At 43.9% G+C, this 27,749-nt stretch overlaps 2 protein-coding genes across 2 annotated transcripts in view; one reads left to right on the forward strand and one right to left on the reverse strand.

The window, feature by feature from the left end:
• The window catches only part of AXDND1 (axonemal dynein light chain domain containing 1), a 62,181-nt gene extending 53,409 nt beyond the window's left edge, over nt 1-8,772 (forward strand). The window contains exons 25-26 of the mRNA XM_084851250.1: nt 3,908-4,056; nt 5,973-8,772. Coding sequence (XP_084707376.1) covers nt 3,908-4,056; nt 5,973-6,070 — 247 coding nt within the window. The 3' untranslated portion in view covers nt 6,071-8,772. The remainder of the gene's footprint in view (nt 1-3,907; nt 4,057-5,972) is intronic.
• A 944-nt stretch (nt 8,773-9,716) lies between these two features.
• NPHS2 (NPHS2 stomatin family member, podocin) lies at nt 9,717-27,488 on the reverse strand. The gene is made up of 8 exons (XM_084848182.1): nt 27,166-27,488; nt 24,694-24,797; nt 23,204-23,276; nt 19,458-19,540; nt 16,954-17,157; nt 15,283-15,338; nt 13,449-13,527; nt 9,717-11,375 (listed from the first exon to the last, which is right to left on the reverse strand). The coding sequence occupies exons 1-8, from the start codon at nt 27,446-27,448 to the stop codon at nt 11,106-11,108; spliced, it is 1,152 nt and encodes a 383-aa protein (XP_084704308.1). The 5' UTR covers nt 27,449-27,488; the 3' UTR covers nt 9,717-11,105.
• Between the last annotated feature and the right edge of the window lie 261 nt (nt 27,489-27,749).

The following is a 27,749-nucleotide window of genomic DNA, read 5'->3' on the forward strand; positions in this document are numbered from 1 at the left end:
TATGATTTTGACAACTAAAGAGCTTGCTGCAAAGATTGGCAAAATACAAGTTCTGCCAAGATCATTTTCGGACCATAACCCTATATCTATGTCATATGTGAAAAGAAGCGCTACTTTTAGTTGGATATTGAATGAACTGATATTTCAAAATGAAAGTATTGTGGATGACACTAAAAAGAAATTAAGAGAATTTTTTTAATTGAATCTGTTCAAGGGAACAAATATCTGAACAGTATGGGATGCAAGTAAGGCCTATATGAAAGGTTATTTTGTACAACAAAATACACAACTGAAAAAGAAAAGAGAAGAGCAGGTACAAAATATTCTAAAACAGATAAAGGAGAAAGAAGAATTCCTAAAGAAAAAACCGGGAAAGGCAAGTGTCCTCCGACAGATTAAATTACTCTAACAACAATTGTCGATGTTAACAGTTCAGGATATGCAAAAGAAATTAAACTTTGTAAAACAAAGAAATTTTGTATTTGGTAATAAACCAGGAAGATGGTTGGCCTATAAACTTAGAAAGGAAAAAGAAAAGAAAACAATTGTGAAAATAAGTGAAAATGGATTAGAATTAACTGATTAATGTGGCAATTCAGAAAGTCTTTCATCAGTATTATTCGAATTTGTATAAAGGATATGATATCTCCCCAGAATTAACGGATAAATAAAACAAAATCTACCAAAAATTACTAAGGAACAAAAACAAATGACGAATGGCCCAATAACAGCAAATGAAATGGTGAAAGCAATAAAAAAAATTATACTGGGAAAAACTCCGGGACCTGATGGAATATCAGGATTATATTATAAGAAGTGTGAAGAAGACATTTTACAACCATTGAAAAATATGATGAACAATATTTTAGAAAAAGGGGAGATACCGGAAACATGGAAAACAGCATATATAACAATACCTAAAGAAGGACAGGATTCAACCTCGACAAAAAACTACAGACCAATCTCATTAATAAACAATGATTATAAGATATTTGCAACAATTTTGGCAGAAAGGCTCAAGAAAATATTGCAGGAGTTTGTATAGGAGGACCAAAGTGGTTTCTTACCAAGGAGACAGATGAGAGATAATGTAAGGACGGTCTTGAATGTGGTGGAATATTTGGAAAAACATACAGAAAAACAAGCTGCTCTGATCTTTTTAGATGCAGAGAAAGCATTTGATAATCTCAACTGGAAATTTTAAATTAAGACTTTAGAAGAATTGGACTTTAGGGAAAACTTTATAAAATGGGTGAAATCGATATATACCAATCAAAAGGCTCAAAGAATTATAAACGGGGACTTGACTAAACTTGTGAGATACAAAGAGGAACAAGACAAGGTTGCCCATTGTCACCTCTACTGTTTATATTGGTTTTAGAATTATTGAACAGAGATATAAGACAAGATTATTGAATTACAGGAATAAAGATTAAAAAGGAGAAATATAAACTGAGGGCTTTTGCAGATGACTTGGTGTTTATGTTGGAAGAACGTTTAAAGGGAATTGAAATGTTAATGAAAAAATTAAAAGAATTTGGAGCAGTGGCAGGGTTAAAGCTAATAAACAGAAAACAAAAATTTTAACAAAGAATATGAATGTTCAAGAAAAAAAAAGTTGATGGATAAGACTGGCTTCCAAATTGAAAAGAAAGTAAAATATTTGGGAGTCTTCTTGACAAATATGAATTGTATGCTTTTTCAAAATAACTATGTAAAAGTGTGGAATGAAATTAAACAAGACCTATCAAAATGGGAAAAATTACAGCTATCACTTTTGGGAAGAATTGCAACAATTAAAATGAATGTATTACCTAGAATGTTATTTTTGTTTCAAATGATACCCATTATTACATCGGATTTACCTTTTAAGCAGTGGCAAAGAGATATAACGACGTTTATATGGCAAGCAAAAAAACCAAGAGTTAAAATAAAAATTTTACTAGATGCAAAGGAAAGAGGTGGTTTGGGATTACCAGATTTTAAAACCTGTTTTTCTGCCTGCTGCTTGATGTGGATGAAGGAATGGGTGATGTTAAAAAATAGAAGACTTTTAGAATTAGAAGGACATGAATTGAGATATGGGTGGCATGGTTATTTGTGGTATGATAAAACAAAAGTGAATGTAGATTTTAATAATCACCATATAAGAAGGGCTGTACTAAGAATTTGGAATAAATATAAATTAAAGTTTTATCAAAAAACACCACGTTGGAATATCATCACAAGAAGCAATGCATAGAAGAGAACTTGATAGCATGCATAAATGGATACAATATAATGATTTACTGGAATTGTCACAAGGGGAATATAAGTTAAAATCAAGGGAAAACTTATTGGAAGAAGGTCATGTCTGCCAATGGTTTGCATATTTGCAAATTAAAGGTTTAAAATAGATGAGAAAAATTGTGGATTTGAACAAAAAGAATCTGAGTTTGAAACAGCACTGTGTACAAATGATGAACATGTTATTGCTAAACTGTATAAATTACCGTTAAGCTATGAGACAGAGGATGAACAAGTAAAAGATTGTAAGATAAAATGGGCACAAAATGTTGGTCATAATATATTAATGGAAAAGTGGGAAAGTATGTAGGGAAAAGATCTAAAATTTACTTTATGTACAAATCGTAAAGAGAATTTTTATAAGATGATGTATAGATGGTATATGTCACCGTTTAAACTGTCTAAAATGTATAAGGGTGTTTCTGGAAAATGTTGGAAATGTGACGATCAGGATGGAATGTTTTATCATTTATGGTGAACTTATAAAAAAGCTAAAATGTTTTGGAGACGAATACAGTCTTTAGCTCAAAGAACATTAAAGACTACTATAGAACTAAAGCCAGAAACTTTTTTATTGGGACTAAAAGATAAACATGTAAAAGAGAAGGGAGGAGCCCTCTTTCTCTACATGACAACAGCTGCAAGGTTATTGTATGCACAAAAGTGGAAGAATGAAACAATACCAACTGTGAGCGAGTGGATCATGAAAATGATGGAGCTGGCAGAGATGGCAAAACTTACTATTATAATTAAAGAAGGGTCAACAACTAAATTTATGCTAGGTTGGAAACCTTTTATAGAATTTGTACAAGAAATAGAGAAAAATGATATCTATGTATATGGATTTTGAACTTTGAGATGGTTAGTTCTCCTTTTTTTGTTGTTGTTAAAAATTAAGAGAGAAATGAGATAATGTCTGTGAACTCAATGTATGATATACAAATAAGATAAGAAGTAGAGAATAATAATAAGCATTTGTTGTGTTAGGGGAGCCAAAGGTAGATATCTTACAATCTGAAGAGATATTTTAGTGTGTGTGTATTGTGTGTTTATGTTGTTGTTGTTGTTGTTTTTCTTTTTAAAAAATAAAATAAAATAATTATATGTAAAAAAAGAGACACAATCCCTCTGAGATACTGTCCTGTGCAAGATCTATTGAGATGAACCTTCCTTTCAATGAGACTTGCATGGGCAAACTTCCTGGCACTCCATTTCAAGTAGGAGGAGGAAGAAGAGATGCCGTTTTCGGTTTTCTACAGGCCAGGCTAAAAGCGTGCCGCAGTCGTGTGTATCTTGAGCACATACATACTCTGTTCACATACAAAGGGTGTGGGGTAGGGAAGCAAAAATCTAGCCCTCTCTGGGGTTTTCCCCTCAGCCAGGCTCCAATACTGGAAATGAGCATCCCTGCTTCATATGCAGATGGGCAAACATGTGCTTAAGATACGTGCACAAGTCTAGTTTGGCCCTATCTCGGCACCAAAATGTCTTGAACTGCCCCTGGAAGCCTCTGATTCTAACTCTGTATTTGGTAGTTCTGATTGGTGACCTTTTTTTCCTTGATGCCTTACCTGTGCTTTGGCAAGGGCTTTCAGTGTCCCACTGGCTTCTGTTCTTTCAGAGAGGCTGAAAAGCGGGCACAACAAGCAGAGGAAAAATCAGAAGTCCTTCATGAGGAGTTGGAAGAAGCGCTGACAAAAATAAACGACCTGGAGGGTGAGGCACCAAAACTGAAGGTTGCTGCAGAAAAAGATCCAAAATCTGAAGCAGGTACGGCTCAAGATGTCAGAGGTGAAATTGGAGACTCCTGAAGATGCAGCTTATTTGGAGTCTAGGGGCCATTTCGTGCATTACATTCTTAGGCATGCAGCAAACAGTTTTGTGGACACATGGACATTCAGCGTGTACATGTCAGAGAACTGGGGTTGGCCACAGTTGTCTTTCAGTGCACCAGCCCATTTAGCAAACTGAGTTTGCTGTTGCATAATGTGTGAAATGGCTGTAAAGTCCATAGCAAGCAGAGTAGTCATGTGTTACTGCTTTTGCTTGGTTGTACCATTTCTCTCTCTCTCTCTCTCTCTCTCTCTCTGTATTGCATTTCTGTGTTGCCTCCCACACAAGGGGGAAAAATAAATCTTGTACATACGAAGTCATTATGTCAGGGTAAAGAGGTTTAGGGGGCAACTCCTACAGCTCCCAGCATTCTTCAGCCAGGGAGTTGTAGGATCGTCTCAAGTCCAAGGCCAACACTAAGAGAGGGGAAAAGGTTCTACCTGGGTCTCCTGCAAGAGCTAAAAATGGCAGGTTCTCTTGAAGTTATATACACAAGAACAACCTCCTCTAACTCTGAATAAATTGCACTTCTGCAACAATCAATTTCACAGCCGCATCTGCATTTCCCTAAAACACCAACACAGCAGGAGACTGAATAACAAGACTGGACTATGCTGCAGAGTTGTCATACACTACTCTAATACACACCCTTCCCCACAAAATGGGAATAACAGCGCTGGGCTGCTTTCCAGGACTTGTGTAACCCACACTTTCTCAGCCACAGCCCTGCCTCCTGCAATATGGGTATAATAAAGATGAACTTTACCTGCTGATATTGTCAAGGTAATTTTTAAAATGTTTACGAATTCAGAAAAAATATTAACAAGGGCCTGAGTTAGAAAGATCATGAAATCTTGTCTTTGCTGCTACTTTTTGTTTTTTGGAAGGCGCACTACTGCCCGTGCAGGTCCTGGATTTCTAATTTTTTTTTTTTTTGAGGCTGTAATTACTTTCTAACAGGGAAGACCCCAGAAAGGCTTAACGCACCCAGAATGATTAACACAATCTGATAGTGGGTGTGTTAACCATTGTTATGACTTCATTCACTGGCTAAAAGCAGTGAAAGGTGGGAGCAGGCTAGTTTCTCACAAAACGAATGGTCAGAATAGTGGCTTCACATTTTGCCTCATATCTTGGGTTCTATAAGCGCTAGAGACTTGGATAGATATAGTTAGATACACACACACACACACACACACACACACACTGGGAATTTGGAGATTATGGTTCATCAGGGGCGGGGAGGGATGGTGTTGCACACCCATGCCCCTTCCTGCAGGCGCCCATGGTCCCTGGATTAAACCTCACTCGTAAAATGCATTTGGTGGCCTTAGGCAAGCCATTGTCTCTCAACCTGAGCTGTTTATCTGCAATACAGGAATAAATAATATTGGGCCACCTTATAGCGATCCTGTAAGGATTACGGAGATCTTGTAGGCGAAAGATGCTTTGAATCCTCAAAGCATTGCATGCGTGGCGAATAGGATGTGCTTAAAGTCACTGAAATAAGTGGGGTTGAGTGCGTAATGCTCTGTTGGATTGCGCCCATTATGGCCTTATTCCAATGGAGCTGACACAATTATGTGTCAACAAGATAAGCCCATGTAGCTTTGCAAATGCATGTACCATGCAGATACAGTTGTTAGGGAGCTGGGTTTGGCCATGACTCCCTGTTAAGGATTCTAATCCTAGATTTGTCACTGAGTAATATATAAAATTTCCTTGAGCTGGGCTTGAGCCAAGCTTTCCTGTGCCCAGGCCCAACACTCTGTTCATTGATCCTTGCTGGCTCTCTTGTTGGCTGGCTTGTTGAAGAATACACGTTTAATGCTTCTGTGTATCTCTCATTACAGAATCCTCTTCCAAAAGAAAGACTGATACATCCTCATTGCCTGCTCCTACTAAAACATCCACACCCCGTACTAAGAAATCCACCAAACCCAAGCGCTGAAGAAGAGGGTGGCCTCAAGAACGCCTTTGGCTCCTGCTTGTAGTTGACATTGGGCACAATATGATGGTTGCACATGTCTGGAGTGCAGGGGCTGCTTGAGAGTCTCCCAGTTCCGTTAGAATTTTAGTACAGTACATGGACAGGAGTTGACTGAACACTGTGGAATTGTTTCCCAATTTTATTATTCATTTAGAAAATAGTCAAGGCTCAGGTTGGGGTTGTCCTGACTTTTCAGCATATTCACCTATTTAAATAGAGGTTGGGCTTAAGAATAATTTCAAGGAAAGGTTTGGGATTGTTGTTTAATTGTGTTTATTCAGATCCTCTAGTAGAGGCTTTGGAGTGTCTTATAGTTGGTGGGCTGTAGTATCCAGCAATGATTTGGGCTTATCCCTTCCTCTCCCCCAAGTCCTCTGGTATATGCAGAAAACTTGCGGGAGGAGGGGTCAGTCTGTCAGTTTGCCCTGGGTGGGAGAAACAACAAGAACCTCACTCAACAATTCTGAACATCTCCAAAGGATAGTGCAAGGTGTGTAAACAATCCCAACAGATTTCCAGAGGATTCAGGGGAAAGGATAGTCCTCTCACTTCATGCCAGGCGTTGAGGGTGGCAGAAGCAGTGAGAGCCTGTTGTTCCTTCTGGCCACCCTAAAGCCTGTCATGAAGTGAAAGAAACCTCCTCCCCCTCTGGAATTTAGGGCCAGGGCAAGGCCATTCCCACACCTCATGCTTTGCTTTAGACAGCTGGAGCTGGCAAGAGAGATTCTCGCTGCTTCTGAGCATCTCCACTGCAAAGCGAGATCCCTCTGCCAAGTCCTCTGCATGTGTTGGAGGCCTCCAGGAAGGAGAAGTGTCTGTTCCACCCACCATGAAGCGAGAGAGACCCTCACCCTCCGAGCACTCTATAATGTGCAGACAACTCGGGAAGAGGGAGGAGTTCCTCCAGCTGTGCTTGTTCACAATGTGGTTGCCAAGGAAGAGATTCCTGGCTGCTAACGCCATTTGTGGAACCCTCATAAATTATACTTTGGCTCGCCAAAGAGTTTCTGATAATTCCTTCAGGTTTTATTTTGGAAGCTATACTTTTTCTGTCCAACATCGCATCTGTTTCACAAACTTGTCTGAAGAAATGTCTTCAAGAACAGTGAACATTTTTCTCTCTCTGTTAAAAACTCTGTGCCTTCACATCCTCAGGGGTATTGAATTTTGAAGAGGAAGCTGGAGTGTGCCAAAACAGTATCTTCCACTTGGGATGGTAGGCTGGGTACTCCTGTTTATGGTGTAAAGTCCTAGCCAAAGGTGCCATCTAGGAGTAACAAGGAGAAATGCAGCTTGATTTCCTTGTCTTATACCATTGATCCAACTTGGCACAATATTATCTAGGGATGTATGAGAATTTTGTTTTAGTTCGCCATTCGTTCGAACTTGCCCCGCTTGCAATCCTGACTGCAAACACAAACAGGAGCACAATTTTTTCAGAAAAAAGTATTGATTCCCAAATGTTTGATTGCATTCAAAAACTGCATAGTTTGAAAAAGGCGCACTTTAAAATGCCCAGCTTCCGAAAAATACGCATGTTCACTCTAGTCAATGGGGAAAGCTGTGCACTTTTGAAAATGCACAGGAAAATATGCACTTTTCTTGTTCAAACAAAAAGAAAACAGGTTGCTAACGAGATGAACCAAGAAGTGGAGTTTGGAGAATCTTGACAAACTTGAGCATCTCTGATTCTCCCATCCCTAGTAATATCCTCTCCTTCCACTGAGGATCTCAGGCAGAGGCCTTCCCAGCCATTCTACCTAAGATCTTTTTAACTGGAGATGCCAAGGAATTCTGGGACCTTCTGTAAGCGATGCATGTGCCACTGAGCTACCAGTCCTCCAAATGGCTTCCTTTAAAAGAAAGGAAAGGGGGCTTCCTTTAAAAGAAAATGCACATAGTTGCTAGAGGAAATGTAACATTCCCCAAGCTGGAGACAGGTGTATGATTTTCAGAGTGATTTTCCCCAAACTGCTTTGGCTGCAGTAGCTCCAGTCCTGCCTTGAAAGCTGGATAACTGCAAAGGCAAGTAGGGAGCGGACTTGCTTCCAGGGTGGTGGCTGGGGGGAGAGGAGCCTTGCTATAGGAAATAAAGGCTGTTTGCTCTTTTAAAAAGGATTTTAAATATCAGCAGGTCTTAGCTCTAGTATTAGAGAAGGGAAACATATTCTGCCCACTAAAATGGTTAAAGAAAAAAGAAATTATGTTTAAGTGATGGGACAATGCTATAGGAATTAGTGAATGGCTTTGCACGATTTTTGAATTGTTTAAAGGACCACATACGTGCCTATGTGGATATATCTCCACCCATTATCTTGCTAAAATGAAAACACAAAAACATTTAAAACTGGGGACGGTGAGTTTAGTGTCATAATCATTAGCCAAAAGAAGCCTGTAGCACCTGTGCGCACAACTTCGGAAATGGATGCTCATCTTTTGACTCGGAGGAAGAATCAGCTTTTCCTCCACTTCAGCCTAAACTACCAAAAACCTGCATGGCCAGTTTGTTCAGAACACACTGCAGGATAGAAAAAAATGTATCTATGTATATTGTGGGCAGCAATTCTGCTTTCCAGTGGTTGTATAGTTCTACTGCCACTAGGAGGGTGAGTCAGCTCACCTCATGGGGTAGTTGTTGTACGATTAAAAGGCAGCAAATTGTCATTTAGTGGTCTGATTCTGTATGAGGCAGCTCTACACATTCATGCTTTGATAGCTTTTATCTTCTTACCACCATTTCGGTATTCTGCCGCTTACACCAACACCTCTTGGGTTATCTCTGCCCACTGTTCTTAAAATGTGACGTCTTTCTCCAGCCCTATAATTTTTAAATGTGTATCTTGACCAGTCCAGAAAGCCAAGTTCTCACCAACTTAATCTTTTCCATTCTGAAAATGAAGGAGGTTCTCTACCTTGTCCTGCACTGGCTGATGTTACTGGGATAACAGTGCAGCAAAATGTCCTTTTAAACCATTTGGCCTTGGGAACATCCCACGGGCAAAGCGTGCTACTTGGTCCCTTTGATATGTCAGTTCATTGGTCTAAGCATGCTTCCAGACAGCAGCTTTCCCCCAGAAATTGTAGTACTTTTGCAGGTGATTGGCACACTAACCTTGTGGCATGGAGGAGCTGCACAAAGCCATACATTAGGTGTTCCAGTCCCCAGGCTGATCACTGCTAATCCAAATGTTACTAGGAGGAGCAGCAGGAAGGCCACAAGCTGGCTAAATATAACAATTTGCCTCAAAAGTGGGATTGGTCCAACATGAGCCTGAGATACATGTCTAGCAAAAATGCCCTGGCTCTTTCTGTAGTGTTTGCATCTCACAAAACCATCTGACCATTTCCAGATTACATAGAAATATAAGTCATCTGGCTACTTTTATACATATGTTTTCACAACAGACAGGAAAAATAAGACTGGAAGCAGCCTTGAATCTCCTAAGCTCCTTCACCCTATTGTGCAGTTACACTGTATGAGCTACTCCCTCTTTTCAGGTGGAAGGAATGACCATGCTGGGAATTAAGTAGTGGTCCTGGTAGGTATGATGACGGTTAACTGTTTCAACTTGAAAATTCTTTTAAAAACAAGATCTGGCAGCCACTTACTCTGCAAATTCAGTAGTTTATAATTTATTGTTATTAATTTACAAATGTAATAAGCCACTCTTCGGCCTACAGGCTCCAAGGGTGGTGTACAAAGTTAACACAATAAAATCAGATTACATACAAATCACAATAAGTGAGATTACTATAAAAATAAAACAGCAGACTAAAACCTCTACAATTCTCAAAGATCTTACAAGGTCAAAACCTGGTGCTGAAAATACATCAGAAACAGCTAAAAAATGGCTAGGTTCAATGACCGAAATTGTGAGTTACAGAGGACAGGGAGCGCTATGTCTGTGAAGGTCCTTCCCCTGCCCTTCTGTGCATTTACTATTGTTTTCAGCTTCTTCTATAAAATCATATAGCCTAGAAACTTACCAAGTAATAGAAAATTAATCTGATTTTCTTAGGATGCTGATGAAGCTGCCAGCTGGTGTTGTATGTGCCAGTGAGGCACATACCTTGACCCTCTGCTGAAGGAGTCGGTACAGCTGGTACTGTAGTTTGTTAGCTGTAATGACAGGCAGGACGGATACTCCCTGAGCTAATTAACAATTTAAGCAAACAGCAAAGAGCTGTCACAGCAAGTTCCCAAACTTCATTTGTGCTGTGTTGCTCACTTTCATTCAAGAACGGGTCAGCCAGTTCAGGCAGGACACATCATATCCCAGCCCCAGAAGCTGTGAGTGGGTGTAAAACTGTAGCCAGATGATGTTACCTAAAGGACTGGCTATGCGTCTTGCTCTGGTGATTCTTCATCATTCACCAACACTTCTTACGCTTATCTTCATATGCAATGTGCCCATCTTTAAAGACAGGGACAAGGAATGGAGCGATCAGAGGATAGGAAAGGCAAGCTTAAATTGGTGTTTCTAAGGATTCATTTATTGTTATCTAGCCTTTTCCTCCAAGATATTAAGCGCAGCACGCATGGTCTTTCCCCCACCCACCCCATTTTCTCATCACAACAGAAGGGTAGTGACTGGCTCACAGCCATCCAGTGAGCTTTGTGGCTGAATAAGGATTTGAACCCAGCTCTCCACAGTCAAAATCCAACACTATCTCCTGCACCACATTGTTTTTTAAATATCCACCTAATATGTTTTAACTGTATATCTAAAAAAACATATTGTGTGAATGAGACAAACATGTATTTGAAAACATGGGCACCAGACAGGGTTGGCTGCAACTCCCCATCAAACTTACTGTTGGTGGCAATGCTGCCCTTGGTGCCTCCTAATATGTAGAGTGTCCGTTGACCTCTTTGAAGTCAAGAGGTTGAAAGTTTAAGCAGGAGATTTAACTGTAGGAGGGCATGCCATAGGGTCAACTATACCAGCATCAGCCACAGCTTGAACTCAAGCTTCTCTAGATTTTTGCTGAATTCCTATAGCATGGGGGAATCCTTGTCCTTTGGAACATCTGGGTTGATAGTAACTGAAGAGGGATTGCAGCCTGTGGATTTCAAGTTTACTGCAGATGAATGGTTCAGAAAATCAAAGGGTAAAGGTAAAATAAAGGTGGAAGGTTTCTCCGCAAACAGGTTTTGCAACGTGTGAAGGTAACGGAGCGGGATGGCAGCCGGTGTGTGGGACAGTATCTCAGCTGCCATCTTCAGGGATTCAGAGGCAGCCTTTTCTCCTTCAGCAGCTATCACCTAAAATACAAGGTAATTTGAGGGTATTTCGTTGGTTGCTTCTACAATAGAGCCCTTTAGTATTGTGAAGGCGTTGCTTTTCCTCAGCTGGAAGCACAATTAAAACTGAGATTCTGCTCAACACTTAATATGGTGCTATATTATCCAGTCCCATTCTGTAAAGGTCCTTCACAGTGTTCATTAAAAGCTTCCTATGTGCAGGTTCAGGCTCTTTTATCTTTTCCCATTCATCCTGTTTTGTTCCCTGGTTAAGAGGGGGTGTGTGGGGAAATTACTGATTTCCTTCCATTTTTTTATTTATAGCAAAATAGCACTATTCTTCTATCAATATAATAAAGGAGGAAAATTAATTTCCCCTGCAGGGGAACAAAGGCTGACTAATAAGGGGCAACTAATTCCGTAGCTGTGTTGAACAGGAGCAATAAAATGGCTGAAACCTGCAAGCAGGAAGCTTTTGATTAAAGGCACAGTAGTTCCAAAAAGTCTCAATAGTAATTTGCCAGTCCGCACTGGACAGGCTGGTGCTGCAAATGCTTTTTATTGCAATGTTGTTGTTGCCACAAATCAGATCTGGGAAAACACACACATGAGGACCCATCAGAAAAAGTGGGAACAGCAACAATTTAGCAACAATATCATCTGGATTTTTTTTGGTAAAAAGTGAGTGGATAAACGATGGCAATGCTGAGAAAAGGGTTACTGTGGAAGCAACCTAGTGTGGAAACTGCATAGTACTGAAATAGTTTCAGACTTTCAGTTTTCAGGTTCAGCTTCCAAAGTGCCACCCCATTTTTTACCTCACCTGACCAATTATGTCCAGCCAATGGGTGACTCTGAATTTCCATGAACTAAAAATAAACAAAAGCAAACAAACCAGGGCTATATTTTGAATTAACAAGCGCTGATGCAGCAGCAACAGTAGGTTTTGCCCAGTGATTCACTTCCAAGCAACATGGGATGCAGGCAAAGGGCTCTTTGATACCACCCTTTCCCCAGTCTTGAACCGAGACTGCGGCAGAATGTTTCCTTTTGTGGGAGAAGCATCTGAGATGCATAAGGAAAGACCTTTACCAAAGCCTCGGTGGCTATTCAGTGTGTGTGCATGTGTTGAAAGGGCCCTTGGTCTTCTCATGAGTAGCTGAGATACAAGAACCGAAAGCATCTGCTGCTGTTCACATTGGACGGGGGGTGGGGGGAGTATGCAAATGCAATGGGGGGGCGGTGTCTTTGGGGACAAGGCTGGAGAATGGATAGAACCCCTGTGCAGAAGGTAGATCTCCAGATTTTTGGACTTCAACTAGGGATGTATGGATTTTGTTTTTGTTTAATCTGTTTTGTTCTGTCATCTGCTCGTTGACAGAATTGGATTCCCCTCTGCCCTTCAGAAAAGTACATAAAAAGGTCTGCCACAATTTATGTAACACTTTGCATATTTGTCTTAGCTCTGCGTACAATCAATGAGCAGAGTGCACAAAAAAAGGCCTACACAGTGGAAGCTGAAGAGAGGCTGAAGAGAGATCAGGGATGTATAAAATGTTGTGTATGTTTAGTTTCTTTTTAAAAATGGCATATATGTTGGCATATTTTCTGGTAAATTTGCGTACAATTCCAGAAAGTAAAAGAACAAGGGTCCACAAGCCTGCAGGACTCAGAAAAGGCTGATCCACTGTGGAATCTGTGGGTTGAATTCATAAAAATCCAAAGTTATTTGTATCCATTTCAGATGACTCTGATGTCCCTACTTTCGACTCCCAGAAGCCACTGTCAGCATGGCCAATCGTCAGGAATGCTGGGAGTTGAAGTCCAACACATCTGGAGATCTCCTTTCTGCCCACCCCTGTCCTACACGCCCAGTTGCCTGCTCCCTAACATACACAGGTCTGAGGAGAAGGAGCAGGGAGTAGCTTAAGAATGTGTTATTTCACAGCTTCTAAACCACTACTAGCATGTGTATAAATTTATCGTTGGAAGTAACAGTAATCTGACCGGAAGGAGGATGGGAAGAAAGGCGTATCTTTTTCCCTGTGATTTTCAGTCATGAAATTACACAGCATCCGCATGTTGTTGGCTTACCCTCACTTTGGACTGTCTCTGGGCTTCCGCTTCTGCATCCAGCAACTCCCGAAGTCCAGCCGGCAATCGCATATCTTTACTGAAACAAAAATAGGCATCATGAAGGCCAGGGCTGCAGTCCAGAATGGAAAACAATGGGAACTACTTCGTTCTAGTGAATTCAACTACTTAGATCAGGAACAAACCACATGTAGGCAGCTGGTTGGCCTGTTATCAGAATAAATGGGATATTTGTCTGGGGTGCCACCCTCCAGGCCAGCCAGTGGCCATGGATCCCTGTCACTGCCTCTCCTGAGCATACCTAATAATTTCTTTGCAAAAACTACAGCAGCATTTACGCTGCCATTGACGGGGGGATGTATCCCTATGTCAGTTGTTCCCGTTTGTTCTGTCATAGAAAGAGCACGTGAGACTACTGCAGGGACTTCCAGAAGTACTTTACAAGGGCCACAGGATGCGTACATATATACTTGCCACAGTTAATCCACAGTCTGTGCTTCTTTTGGCGGCCTTCTGGCAGCAGGAATGAGAGAAAATGGGGGAAATCAGATTCCTCACCATGCTGGCTGCCTCTTCCTAGCTGTGGGGGAAGGCATCCCACAGCTCTGTGTGGGGGTAACTGGCGGTGATGTGGGCAGGGGTTGGGAGAGTGATCCAACTGCATGAAAGCAATTGTCAAGGCAGAGATCAGCCACTTCTTCTTGCCAAGAGCAGTAACCTCTCATTTCCTTTATGTATAGGGTGTGACCCGAAGGCTTGTGATACAGAAGCTTTGCTAAATAGATCTGGTTGTGGTCAGTGTTTTGATGTGGTGTTGCCAATCTCAAATCCACATCTCAGAGCCTCAGAACTCTTCGTGTTTGTCATAACTCTCTTTAGAAGTGGTGTGGGGGACTCCAACCTTAGCCTCCCACATCTGTTCTTTTTCTCTCGTAGCAGCCCTACAAGCCATTTACCTCAAGGAAGAGCCTAGGAGGAACACATCTGCTCCTTCCTCATTGACCTCTTTGCCTCATTCTCTCTCTCCCTGCACTCCCTTACAAATAAAATAAGCCCTTGGCCTTTTTCTACTCCAGTTCCCGAGTGGCGCTATCGGAAAATGGAATCAGCCCACAATTGACATAGACAGACAAAGAGCGAAGGTGGAAGTAATTCATGGTTTTCACAACTGCCTTTACTAGCTGGTGCAATTTTTTTTTACTTATTATGTTATATCTTGGTCAGGAGGGAGCCCCTATACTGCACTCAGATAGACTTTTACTTCTCTTTGTGCAGTCTGTGGGTATAATAACAAAATGGTAGAGACTTAGGGCACAATCCTATGCATGTTTAGACAGAGAAAAGTCCTACAACTCCCAGCAGGCTGGCTGGGGAATTCTGGGAGTTGTAGGACTTTTCTCTGTCTAAACATGCATAGGATTGCGCCCTTAAAAAGTTAGTGCAAGTGGACCCTAAGCACATGGTTAGCTAAAGTCTCTGGCCACATGTATTTCCATGAAGTTGCAGGAACAAGGTCACACTTGGTGTACTGACTGGCCAGTTTTTAAGCAGCTGTTATGCTATTGGTCCACTATTTCCACCCACACACATGGCAAAATAAGTGGGCAAGGATGTAGCTGCGCACCTGTGTGCGGTGGCTGCAGTGGAAGAAGAAAGGAGGCCCCACAAAATGGTGGCTTGTCCAGGATGACCCTATGCCCAGAGACCATCCAGGTGGACAAATACAAGGAGAAAAGTAGCACATGATACTTATGGGGGTGCCAACGATAATAGTGAAAGGCTAAGAGAGCACCGTTTTGTATCCTGACATTTTGTTACCTAATGTCATACCTACATTTCTGTCCGCTCCACCTTGATCCCCCACTGACAGGTGACGGCATCCACAGCCACCTGCAAAAAAAGGGTGGTTTGTTAGGGGCAGCAGCCTTATAGGATGGGCCAACAGAATGTAAAATGCAAAACACACAGCCCTAGCACTACTAGTGAGAATGGCTTAAGTAGCGGCTGATTTCTCCTGTACTTCTCTGCTGCATGCAAATTTCATGAGAAAGTATCCTGAGGGGAGGAGCACTGAATTGTTCAAGGAAGAGTGTGGTTGCTTCCAGGTGGAGGCTTCCTGGCATTAGCCATCTAAAGGCATTGTACAGCTATTCCATCTTCCCTCAAATGGATTTGTTCTGGTAAGAAAAAAGACAGAACAAACATGGGAGGGCTACACATTGAAGATGTGAAGATAGTTGACCTTGTTTACTTGATGATGATATAGTTTATTTTGGTCAAAAACCAGTATACTTGTTTACTTGGACTTCCAAAAGGTCCTTCACCAAAGACTCCTGAACAAACTTGGCAGTCATGGAATAAGGAGAGGTCTTCTTAAGCATAGGAAAGTGGTTAAAGAACAGCAAGTAGAGTAGGAATAAATGGTCAATTCTTCCAATGGAGGTATGTAAATAATAGGACCCCACAAGGAACTGCATTGAAATAGGTGCTTTTTAACTTGTTCATAAATGATCTGGAGTTAGGGTGGTCCCCTCACCCTAAATCCAGATCATTTATGTTCATGATACCAAATTATTTAGGATGGCTAAAACAAAAAGGGATTACAAAGGATCTCTCCAAAGTGGGGGAATGGGCATTAAAATGGCAAATGAGGTTCCATGGAAGCATGTGTAAAGAGATGCACTTCGGGGCAAAAAAAATCCCACTTTACATACAGTATATGCTGATGTCATCTGAGCTGGCGGTGACTGACCAAGAAAAAGATCTTGGGGATGAGGTGGATAGCTCAATGAAAATGTCAATGCAGTGTGCAGCTGCTAGGAAATTGGCAAATTCCAATAACTTAAATGGCAGGGTGGGGCCGATCTGACCATTTCATTGTGGATAGGCCTATAACCAGGTGGTAGACATGAATGATAAAATGGAAGCTCCAAGTTCAAAGTAAGTTCTAACATCTGAACTGGCTCCTCTTTGCTGTGCCTTTTAGAACCAACTTGATTTATGAACATTAGCAGGTGGTAATGTTCATCTCCATGCGTGAAAAGCATCAACTGCTGATTTCTGCAGATCAAGCTCCTCTTAAAGGTACAGGAACAGGCCAGGCTGGTTCCCCTGGTCAGTTGCCCACCCTATGTTCAGAGGCAGTATACTTCTGATTACTAGACGCTGCAGACAAACAGAACAAAGCCGTAACAGTTGTCCTCTTGCCCTACCTGTGAGCATCTCAGAGGTATCTGGTTGTCTGTTTTGGAAAACAGAAAGCTGCATTAGATGGATCTTGGTCTGATTTAACAAGGCAGTTCTTTTGAATCTGCATATTGTGAAACCCCTTTCAGGAAAGAGAATCTGTACAATAACAAGATAGCAATGTTTTGCTGGTGCCCTTTACACTGATTTTAGTGCTTTATCTAGTTCTGCTTACAGCAGTCTTTGGGGAAAGCCTTCCATTCTGTGCGATGGACTCTCCTACCATGCAGAGCTGTAGCAAAACCCTAGCCCTGACCACCTTTATCTCTTGGCTGATGCACTTCCTTTCCATCAGGATGTCAGTGAGGGACCGATGTGCCAGTACACGCTTTGTGATGGTCTGCACTAGCAGCTGGACTGCATTAGAGAGGTTGGCAAGGGTGGTCACGAGGAGCGTGGCATTCTCCATTCGATAGTAGCAGACAGTATCTATTTCTAGACTCGCCATGTCCTTGGTTATGACCTACGGTAAGCAAAAGACATTGTGGGTGATCATCCAATGTAATGAGGTGGGGTGGGTGGGTGGGAGGGTGAGAAGTGGGCTTGTTGTTCTGTCAATAGGAAAAATAAAAGAAAATCTGGTGCCAGCTAGGGATTGGACTGGGCAGTCTTTATTTATTTATGTACTTATTTATTACATTTCTATACCACCTAACAACCAAAGCTGTCTGGGCGGTTCACAAAAATTAAGACTGCAAATGCAACATAAAAACAATATAAAATATAAAAACATTAAACCTACAGTATAAAAGTACAACCAGCATAAAACCTAGCAGCAACGCAGAGATTTAAAATACCCTAACAAATTTAAAACAACAAAGCTGAAAGACTAGAATATTAAAATGCTAAAATTCCTGGGAAAATAAAAAGGTCTTCACCTGGTGCTGGAAAGAGTACAACATAGGTGCCAGGCGAACCTCTCTAGGGAGCTCATTCCACAACCAGGGTGCCACGGCAGAAAAGGCCCTCTTCCCAGTTGCTACCCACCTCACTTTCTTTGGCAGGGGCTCACGGAAAAGGACCCCTGAAGATTATCTTAGGGTCTGGGCAGGTACATATGGGAGGAGATGATGCTTCAGGTAACCTGGCCACAAGCTGTTTAAGGCTTTGGATGTTAACACCAACACTTTGAATCGGGCCTGGAAATGGACTGGCAGCCAGTACAGCTGGAAAGTACTGGCATAATGTGATCTCGTTGGCCAGTCCCCGTCAACAATCTTGCTGCCCTGTTTTGGACCAGCTGAAGTCTCTGAACTGTTTTCAAAGGCAGCTCCACGTACAACGCATTGCAGTAATCCAGACAAGAGATTATGAGAGCATGGATACCTGTAGCTAGGCTATCTCTGTCCAGATAAGGGTATAGTTGGTATACCAGCCTAAGCTGATAAAAAGTGCTCCATGCCACTGAGTCCACCTGTGCCTCAAGTGACAGTTCTGGGTCCAGGAGCACCCCCAAACTATGAACCTGATCCTTTAGGAGGAGTGCAACCTCCTCCAGAACAGGTTGAACATCACCTAGCCAGGCAGACGAACCACCCACTAACAGTACCTCCATCTTGTCTAGATTAAGTCTCACTTTATTGGCCCTCATCCAGTCCAATACCATGCCCAAGCACTGATTCAGAACAGCCACTGCCTCACCTGGTAGAGCTGGGTGTCATCTGCATATTGATGGCACCTCCGCCCACACCTCCAGATAACCTTCCCCAGCGGTTTCATGTAAATGCTGAACAGCACAGGGGATAAAGTAGAGCCCTGTGGAACCCCATAGCATAGTTGCCATGGCACAGAGCAATAATCCCCCAGCACCACCTTCTGGAACCCGCCATCCAGGTAGATGCAGAACCACTGCAGCGCAGTGCCTCCAACACCCAGCCCAGACAACCTATCCAGAAGGATACTATCGTCAATGGTATCAAAAGCCGCTAAGAGATCCAAGAGAATCAACAGGGTCACAATCCCCATGTCCCTCTCCCGGGAAAGGTCATCCCACAGGATAACCAAGGTAGTTCCCATTCCAAAACCAGGCCTGAAGTCCAATTGGAATGGGTCTAGAAAATCCGTTTCATTCAAGAGTGCCTGGAGTTGACTGGCAACCTCCCGCTCAAGCACCTTGCCCAGGAAGGGGATGTTGTTAACATCCTCTGGGCCCAGGTTAGGCTTTTTTAGGAGTGGCCTAACTACCGCCTCTTTTAAAAAGGCCACCCCACTCCCTCTCTCAAGGAGGAATTTACAACTTCCTGGACATATTACATATTAATACAAGAGCTGGTGATAATTCTGTGTGATAAGACACAAGGCAGGTGACCAGTGATGATGTTAACCCAATTCTCCAAGTGAACAACTGACGAATGCACCGTGCTTAGCAGCATTATAGCACTTCTGAATACTGAAAGTGCTTCACTTATGTTATGTAATCCTACAATATTCCTGTAAGGTAGGTTAGTATTATCTCCATATTGTGGGAGGGGGGGGGGGCTTGCCTAAAACTATGTTGAGAGTTCATAGCCATGGTGAGATCTGAACCGCAGATTTCTAATTCCCAGGAATGGAGAATCTAATTAATGCATCTGATGAGTGTACTATGCCACAATAATTTTGCCAGTCTTTAAGATGCCACCAGACTCTTGGTTTTTGCTGCAACAGACTAACACAGCTACCTCCCTGGGAATATCTCCTATAGCACGTCTTTAGCAACCACATCTGATACTGATTGTCTGTGTATTTGCTTGAAGATGGGAGGCTATAACTGGACTCGCTTACCTCATAGAACGGAATCTCTAAGGTTTTGAGGCGAAGGTCTATTTTGTGGTAGGTGTCCAAACACGGAAGGAGGAAGAACAAGCCTGTTAAGAGAAAGAGAACAGTCACACTTGCAAGTTGAATGCTGTGAGGAAAAGCCACATTTTTTAATGCTAAACCTTCCAGATCAAGACAGTATAGACAGAAAACCTAACATGTAGTTAGGCCTGGAAGCTGGAGACAGAGGATAGTCTTATTCAGGAAGCTAAAGGTTGTAGGACAGTGGCATTGTTGCCTACAGTATGTATGTATATGTATACACACTACTTTTGTCCTACTGTTGTCGTTGGTCAGATGTGTTTTATAGGTTCTTTAAGTGCTACAATAACAAAGAATCATAAAACAGTAGGGTTGGAAGGGGCCTATAAGACCATCGAGTCCAACCCCCTGCTCAGTGCAGGAATCCAAATCAAAGCATCCCCGACAGATGGCTGTCCGGACTCATCTGGAATGCCTCCAGTGTGGGAGAGCCCACCACCTCCCTAGGTAATTGTTCCATTGTCATACTGCTCTAACAGTCAGGAAGTTTTTCCTGGGGTGTGTTTCCACCCTATCGGCTTCACTTTGTTTGCAACCTTGTGCGATGTTTCCCCAATCACATATTCTCCTTTTCCAGTTTCCACAGTGATTAAAGTCCAGGCTTATCATCGGTGTAGCCTGGGGCTCTGTGCTTTTTCCACTGAGCTCTAATTGAATTATGTTCTTGATGGCTGGGTGGAGTCTGGGTTGTGTCTGATTACCTCATCAGTGTTCCCACCTCCTTGGCCATGTCTCCAGGACAAAGGAAGGAGAAGCTAATGGAGGAGCATGGGATTTTTTAAAATGAATCAGCATTGCTGTGAAGAGAGGCTTTCCCCCTCTCCACCCCTTTCCCCTTTCCCCTGAAAGTCCAGATGCACCTGCATTTCAGGAGCAAGCCTCATTGAGCACAATGGGAGTTACTTCTGAGTAGCCACACATGTGCTGGAAAAGCGGCAGGAGAACACAAAGAGGGAAACTAGCCCCCATTTTAACCCAGAGGAGCTCATTGACCACAACGGGAGTTACTTCTGATGAGATAGTAGTGGGTTTGTTGTGGGAAAGAGAGCAAAACCAGCCCCCATTTTAACGCAGAGGATCTCTGTATGGAAGCTGTGAATGAGTTATGTCCTAAGGCAATGGACCGAAACCTTGAGATCATGATTTACTGCATTTAAGGAATTGACGGCTTTGATATGTGCTGTGTCAATTGAGGGGCTTCTCTGTTATTTCTGTGGTCATTGAGAGGGCAAGCCTCATTCAGCACAATGGGAGAAAACACCCCTTGACTGGGGTCATGGGCTGTGTTCTAGTGCTTATTTTCAATGATGTTTTAAACATTGGTCCTTCGGCATCCTGCTCCTAAAAGGCAATGAAACTTCCAGAAAACAGGGAGAGAAAGGGTTGGGTCACTGAGGTCAGAGTGACACACCCACAAAGGCTGGGCTACACGCCCCATGGGCAGGACTATGATACCGGACCCAGTGCGATTGTGGAAACAGGTCAGTAATGGAGCCGCGTGGCAGGATGCCCCTGTTGCCTACTGAATTCTCCAATAGCCAAAATCAACACTCAGACAAAAGGGCTGCTTTCCAAGGTTTTAATTCCATTTATCCTAATGAGGCATACAGATGCTAATTCCTTGAGACTCAGAGAAACTACAAAGGAACAGCCATCTGGGGGTTTCTAAGGGTTAGTACGTCAGTTAATCTCCATTTGGGAAAAATGCGGCAATTCTCTGAACTTAAGGGGTGGGAGGGGAAGATCTCCCCCTCTCCCGTGATGCTTCTGGGTGCAGCTGTTGACGCTGAGCCAATCCGGCTGAGCTCCGAAGCTCAGCCCCTGCAATCTCCCGCTTGTGCCTGCATCTGTGCCTCGCATCTAAAAGTTCAGGTTGTCCCTCCCTTTCCACGCCTGGTTCACTGTCGCTCCCAGGGATGTGAGGGGGGGCTCCCCCTCCAGCTGCGCCTCTGAAGTCTGAGACCGTTCCTCCCTCAAGAGTTGTCTCTCCTCAGAATCAGAGCTGCTTTGGGACTCTATGGGCGGCTCAGATCCAACCCTGACACCGCGATAAGCTGGAAAAGTCAGACTATAAGCAGTTTCAGAAGAAGTGGTTTTTCAGCAATAAAATGCAGCGCTGGGGCTGAATGGCCACGATGGCATGGGAACACAGAGACCTCACCAAACAGCCAGGTTGGAGTAAATCGCTGGTGGAAACACAGCCCTGATGTTCAGCTGAAATCTGGCTTCCTGTCACTTGAGCCCATTATTCCGTGTCCTGCACTCTGGGATGATGGAGAAGAGATCCTGGCCTTCCTCACTGTGACAGCCTTTCAAGCACTTGAAGAGCACTATCCTATCTCCCCTCAGTCTTCTCTTCTGAAGGCTAAACATGCCCAGTTCTTTCAGTCTCTCTTCATAGGGCTTTGTTTCCAGTCCCCTGATCAATGGTATAAGAAAAGAAAAACTACTGCGTTGGTATAAGAACAATTCCAAAATCCAGATAGTGCAATAGCTTTATTAGGACACTTCAAAGATCCCCCCAAATGTGCAAGCTTTCAGGATCTCCCGATCTCTTCATCAGGCAAGATTTTACAAAAGTACATTGGATAGGAGGGGGAGGAAAGCTGACTAGATATTGTAGGCAGGATATCTGCATAATTAGACTCTTAAGACAATATGGAGGAGGAGGGTTTGCAGACATTCAAACTGGGCTCTGAGTTGGCCTAATAAAGGTCTTATGCTATATGGATTTCAGAAACAACAGCGAGATGGATTTGGCTTTGATGCCTCTGTCATGCCCCCTTAATGCTCTGACAAACTCTTGCTATCTCCAGCCTCAGACTGTTCTGTTACAAAGAAACCTTGAGCTGTTTGTTCTTCCTTCCTTTCTCACTTCATGGGGTACACAGAAAAACTCTGAACTCCTTGCAACTGTTATCTGGATTTATAGTTGACCCTTTGATGAAGGATTAGGGCACACGCCAAACTCCCTTTGTCATTCATCTGTCTAACCATTCTGAGGTTAGTTGCTCCTGTTTCTTAAGGTGAGGAAATTGTACTGAGATAGCCATCATTGGCCCTGGGCTAACTAATGATTTCCTAAGCACAGCTGTGATTCAGGGATGCTTTACACCTTACGATGGATGCTTATGCCTCCAAAGTGTGTCCACCTTTGCTGTGATATTTGAAGAGATGTATGTATGCAAACACATGGGAAATGCACTGCTAGAAGACTCAGCCAGTCACAGCCAGCCCCTAGGTGTATGTTTCCAGCAAGTATAATCAGTTGAGGCTGGTGGCTCTGGTGTCAGTAGGGCTGTGAATCTGCTCCGGGTTTCAGTCAGAACCAGTCAGAACTCTAAAGGAGCTATCCGAGGTGCAAAGCCCTAACATGTGAAGAAGCCCTAACACGTTCTTTAGTGGCCTGTGCTTTGGCATACGTGGGAGAGAATTAAACAAAAACAGTACCGACTCTGGGCGATCAGAGAAGATTCCTTCACACAATAGTTAGTACAGCTTCTGCTGAGGTCCTTGTTCCTCAACGGGCATGTACTGGGTGTGTTGGTGGGGAGACTCCTATTCCCTCAGCACCAACGCTCCAGTTCACATAAAAGCCATGGTATGCAATGGCACAGTTGTACATAACCTGAGGCTGTGCACAGGGCTACTAGTGCTTCTGTACTTACCAGGCCCTCTGGGCCTTCCACGAACAATGCGTCCAAATCGAAACAAAATGGCTCTCTCGTACTCCCGTACAATCTGTTATGGAAAAATTGAGATGAATCTACAAGGGAGGATAAAGTGGACCTAGGTAGTGTGGAAAGCTCTGCTCCAGCGGTCTGCTAAGGAACTGCTCTCAGTGCCTCCTGATGCAAACGTGACGGGCGCTTACTGGGTGGGAGAAATCATCGAGGCAGCCTTTTCTATTTAACAGCATGTGGGGCTAAATGACCCCCAACTAGCTGTCAAGTGATTTGGGTTTATTCTTAGCTGCGTGAGGGTGAAGATGGATAACTGCTTGCTACTTTAAAACAACATGCACAAAGGATCTAACCCGGGGTTGGCAACACAGCACCCGCAGGCACACGAGCACCCTCCAAGACCCGCAAGTGTGCCTGCCAGACTCTGCTGAACCCCAGGCCCTTCCTTCCCACCACTGCATTTCCTTCACACAGCCCCCACTCTCTGGAGCAGCCTTTCCTTCCTCCTGCCACCACTACAGCCTTTGCTCCCATCTGCTACCGCCCCCGGACCCTCCCTCCCTTCCACGCCCCCGTGCAACCGCCTTGCCTCCCGCCTCGCCCTTTTCTTCTGCCCCCCTGCATTGCCACTGCTGCGTGCGTGCTATCCTTTCCTCCTTCTCCCTCTGCTGCCGCTGTCTTTCCTCACCTTGGCCTTGCCTCCTCACAACACCAGCTCACCTTTCCTCATTTTTGTTATTGATGCGCACGGGCTGCCGCCTTTCCCACCATGCTCCCTAGTCTAACGACACGAGCAGCTGGTTGTCTGTAAGGTCCAGCTGTGGGGTGAACCAAACACTGTTATGTCCCATGCTAGGTTGTGGGAGTGTCGCCGTGCTGTTTACCATGTAGCCTACAGTGGCTGTGTAGATGTTCGTATTCAGTTTTGTAAAGGGAAGAAGTACGGGGACTCAAGCATGGTGCTTTCTTATTTATTGCATTTATATCCCACCTTTCTTCCTCTTGCAAGGAACCCAAGGCTACTTACATTCTCCTCCTCCTCCATTTTATCCTCACAACAACAACCCTGTGAGATAGGTTAGGCTGAAAGTCTGTGACTGGCCCAAAGTCACCAAGTGAGCTTCCATGGCCAAGTGGGGACTAGAACCCAGATCTCCCAGCTCCCAGTCCAACACTCTCACCATCATACCATGCTGGATCTTCTGTGTATAGGATGTTTGGTGTGAACTGTGGCCTATATTTTCACACAAGCAGACCTTTCCATCACTGAATTGGACCTACTTGTGAACATACCTGTGTGAGGTGTGGTTCACGCCAAGTCCTAAACGTACGTGTACATGTGTGAAGTCAGCCCAAGCCTGGCTTGCACGCCCACTGTGTCTAGGATGTATGGGACTGTATCTGTGCGAACTGCTGACATCACAAATTGTGGCTCTTGAACATGCACCAGCCCCCAATTCCTAGGACAGCCTTACCTTCATGCAGAACCAGATGGAAAGGGGGAATGTGAGTATGATGAAAAGGAGAGACAGGATGACAAGAATCCACTCACAAACGCCTAGGCCAGGAGACTTTATACCTACAGAAAAACAGGAAGAATTCTATAGGCCATATCCCATAGATTTAAACTTGCCTGGGCGGGAATCAAATGCTTGATAAAACATACTAACTGAGGTCTGGCTGGCCCAGGCTATTTTGGGAATAAGGAGGAAAACAGGAAAAGAACTGAGATAATGTGCTCAACTCCCAATATTTCACAGACAAAAATAGGAATGCTCTTGTGTTTTCTGACACTGCTGTTCTCGCATGAAGCATAGTTTCCTGACAAGGAGTAGTTTCCGTCTCCACAAGTGGATATTGTTGAAGGTTCTTCTCTGTCAGCTATAATAAACTATACTAATTTACTCTGTGATAGCCAGTCATCTCAATGTATCTCTGCTTGTCATCCAGAAGTGCAGACCTCTTCCTAAGCATCTTACAGAACACAATGGTGATTTCTGTCCTTGTTAGGAGATACTGCTCCTTACAAGGAAAGCACAGTGCTAAAGTTGGTTACAGTTCCGGATCCTGTATTTGCCTTTTAAGACATACAAGGGGAGAGCTGGAGGAGGAGAGGTGCTAAAATCTTCCACCCCACACCTGCAGGCCTTCCCCTAAAGTGTCCTCTCCAGTCATCTTGAAATATTATTCTCCAGCTGGGAGTAGTAAGCCCAGGTGTGGGGAGGAAAAGATGAGGGAGAGAAGCGGGCATCTTCAGGGAACAATAGGCAGGCATGGAACGGTTGAAGGGAGTTGTAGGCCAAAACATTAGGAGGGCCACAAGTTGCCCACCCTGCTGTAGATTCTTGCTGCCAGTCTGTTGCTTGCTAGACAAGCTTTATGCCATGTGTTCTGCCAAGCTTAGTTAATCGTAGAAGCACAAAACCAGGCGGCAGGGCTGGCATCCTTGGGGAGCTGAGAGGCCCTACCTTGGCCCCCCAGTGCCTACATTGGACCTCACATTGAATTTGTTCTGGTGCTCTGATCAGTGCCAAGCGAATTTAATTTCCCACAATGCTCAAGAGCAACACTACCAGGGGCATTTTGGGAACTTAAAGTGGCGAGACCCAGATGCTTGGGCTTCCCCCCAGGGTCCCCAATGGTAGAGGGGCTCCACCCCAGGGTGGGATGTCTAGGGCCCACTCCAGACGGGAGCTCCTCCTGCCAGACAGTACATCATGCGAGTCAAATTCCAAGGCAGAATCCTTCACGCATTAGCACGTCTCCCCCAACCTCATTTTAACCCCAGCGCACCTTCACTGGAAGGTGAAGCTGAATCTACCTTTCAGGAATCTGTATTGATTTTCCTTACAACGGATGCTGAGCTACAGGATGAGTTTGTGGTGTTACCTGGGTGGCTCCTCTGTGGTTGCTGTAAACTGCTTGCTTCTGTGTCAACGGAGCGTGTCTGTCTTTAACAGAAACACCACAGAGGTTGTTTTGCTCACTGTGGTAACTGAACCTTGAAGCTCAAGCAACACGCTATTAGGAAGCAAGACCACCGCTGACCACATCTCCTCCCCTGTCTCCCTGGTGTGACATGATGTCATAGCACTTGGTGTTTTCTCCACTGAATTGGCTGCCACTCGCAGGAAGGGATAAGTGGAGTGTGATGACTAGGGATGTTGGAGAAATCCGCAATGGAATTAACTGAGTTTGGATTTTTATGAATCCAACCCATGGATTCTGCAGTGGACTGGCTTTTCCCTGGTCAGGGGGATTCTGTGGACTTCCAGGCCTTTTTTTTTTTTTTTTTTTTAACTTTCTGGAATTTTGCACAAATTTAGTAATAGAAAAGTACGCAAAATGTTTAAACAGGCTGAAAATGCGCATTTCCCACAGAAGCTAAAGCGGGAAAATGTGCATTTGGGTGGGATCTGTGCATTTTTGTAAGTGTGAATTTGCACAAGTGTGAATGTGTGCAAATTCAGAAACTAAGAAAAAATCCAATTACATCATTGAGCAGACGACAGAACGAAAGGCACCTGACAATCCCGCAAACACAGACGGAACAGATTTATACAATCTGTCCATCCCTAGTGATGACATCTAGGGATGTGAAGGCCTAGAATAATTTGGGGAACCCCCAGAAAAATTTGGAAGAATTTCCCCCCAGATTTTCCAAAAATCCCTGGAAAAAACAGGGAAAATGTCGTGTGTTCCCCCCACCCCCCACCCCCGGCCACCATTTTTCAGCCTTCCCATCTCTAATGACATCATGATGCCTTGAACTAAACAGTTCCCAGGAGACACAGGGAGAAGGTGGAGGCCGCTGTCCTTGGTATTGGCAGCAATAACGCATTCCTCATAAGGCGTAGTCTGGGCTTGCAAGTTTTGTACTCCTGGGTGAGGTCAATGCCCTTTCCAGAGGCCCATTTGCTCATGTGTTAACCCCACTTTCCCCTTACCTTCCTCCTGCTTCTCACTGTCAAGCAATGCCATCACCTCCATCTCCTCCTCGAATGACACCACGTCATCCACATCCACCACTGTGGAGGTGTGGACTTGGTTGTCTGCCTCAAGGGTGCTCCTGGTTTCCCGCTTTGCTCTCCTCCGGTTGGACTCATGCCTCTCTCTGCTCGCTTTGTGGCTGGGTGCCACCTTCTCCTTCTTGCCATCTGGAGCTGACTGCTCTTTGCTTCTCCCAGGGTGCTCCCTAGAAGAGCTCCGAGGCTTCTTTTCTGCCTTCATTTAGTGAGGCTGGCTTAGGAAAGCAGCTCTCTGTGAGAATGTGGGAGGCTGCGCTGGCTAACCATTTATCCTGCCCAAGAGGGAGGGAAAAGCCATCGCCCAGCAGGAGGTTCCTTATCCAGGCACCTGGAGCTATTGGACAGTTGAGTCAGTCATGAATTTTAGAAGAGTGGTTGGGTTAGGTTGTTGTGGCAGAAATGACAGAGCCCTGCTGCATCTTAAATATTCATGTATCGCAGCATGTGCTTTCATAGGTTTAAACCTAATTCATTCAGAGCGCAATCCTGTGCATGTTTAGACA

This window comes from Heloderma suspectum, chromosome 4, assembly GCF_057233095.1.
Source record: "Heloderma suspectum isolate Gila_16-S chromosome 4, 16-S_ref, whole genome shotgun sequence".
In the NCBI taxonomy this organism is placed as follows: Eukaryota; Metazoa; Chordata; class Lepidosauria; order Squamata; family Helodermatidae; genus Heloderma; species Heloderma suspectum.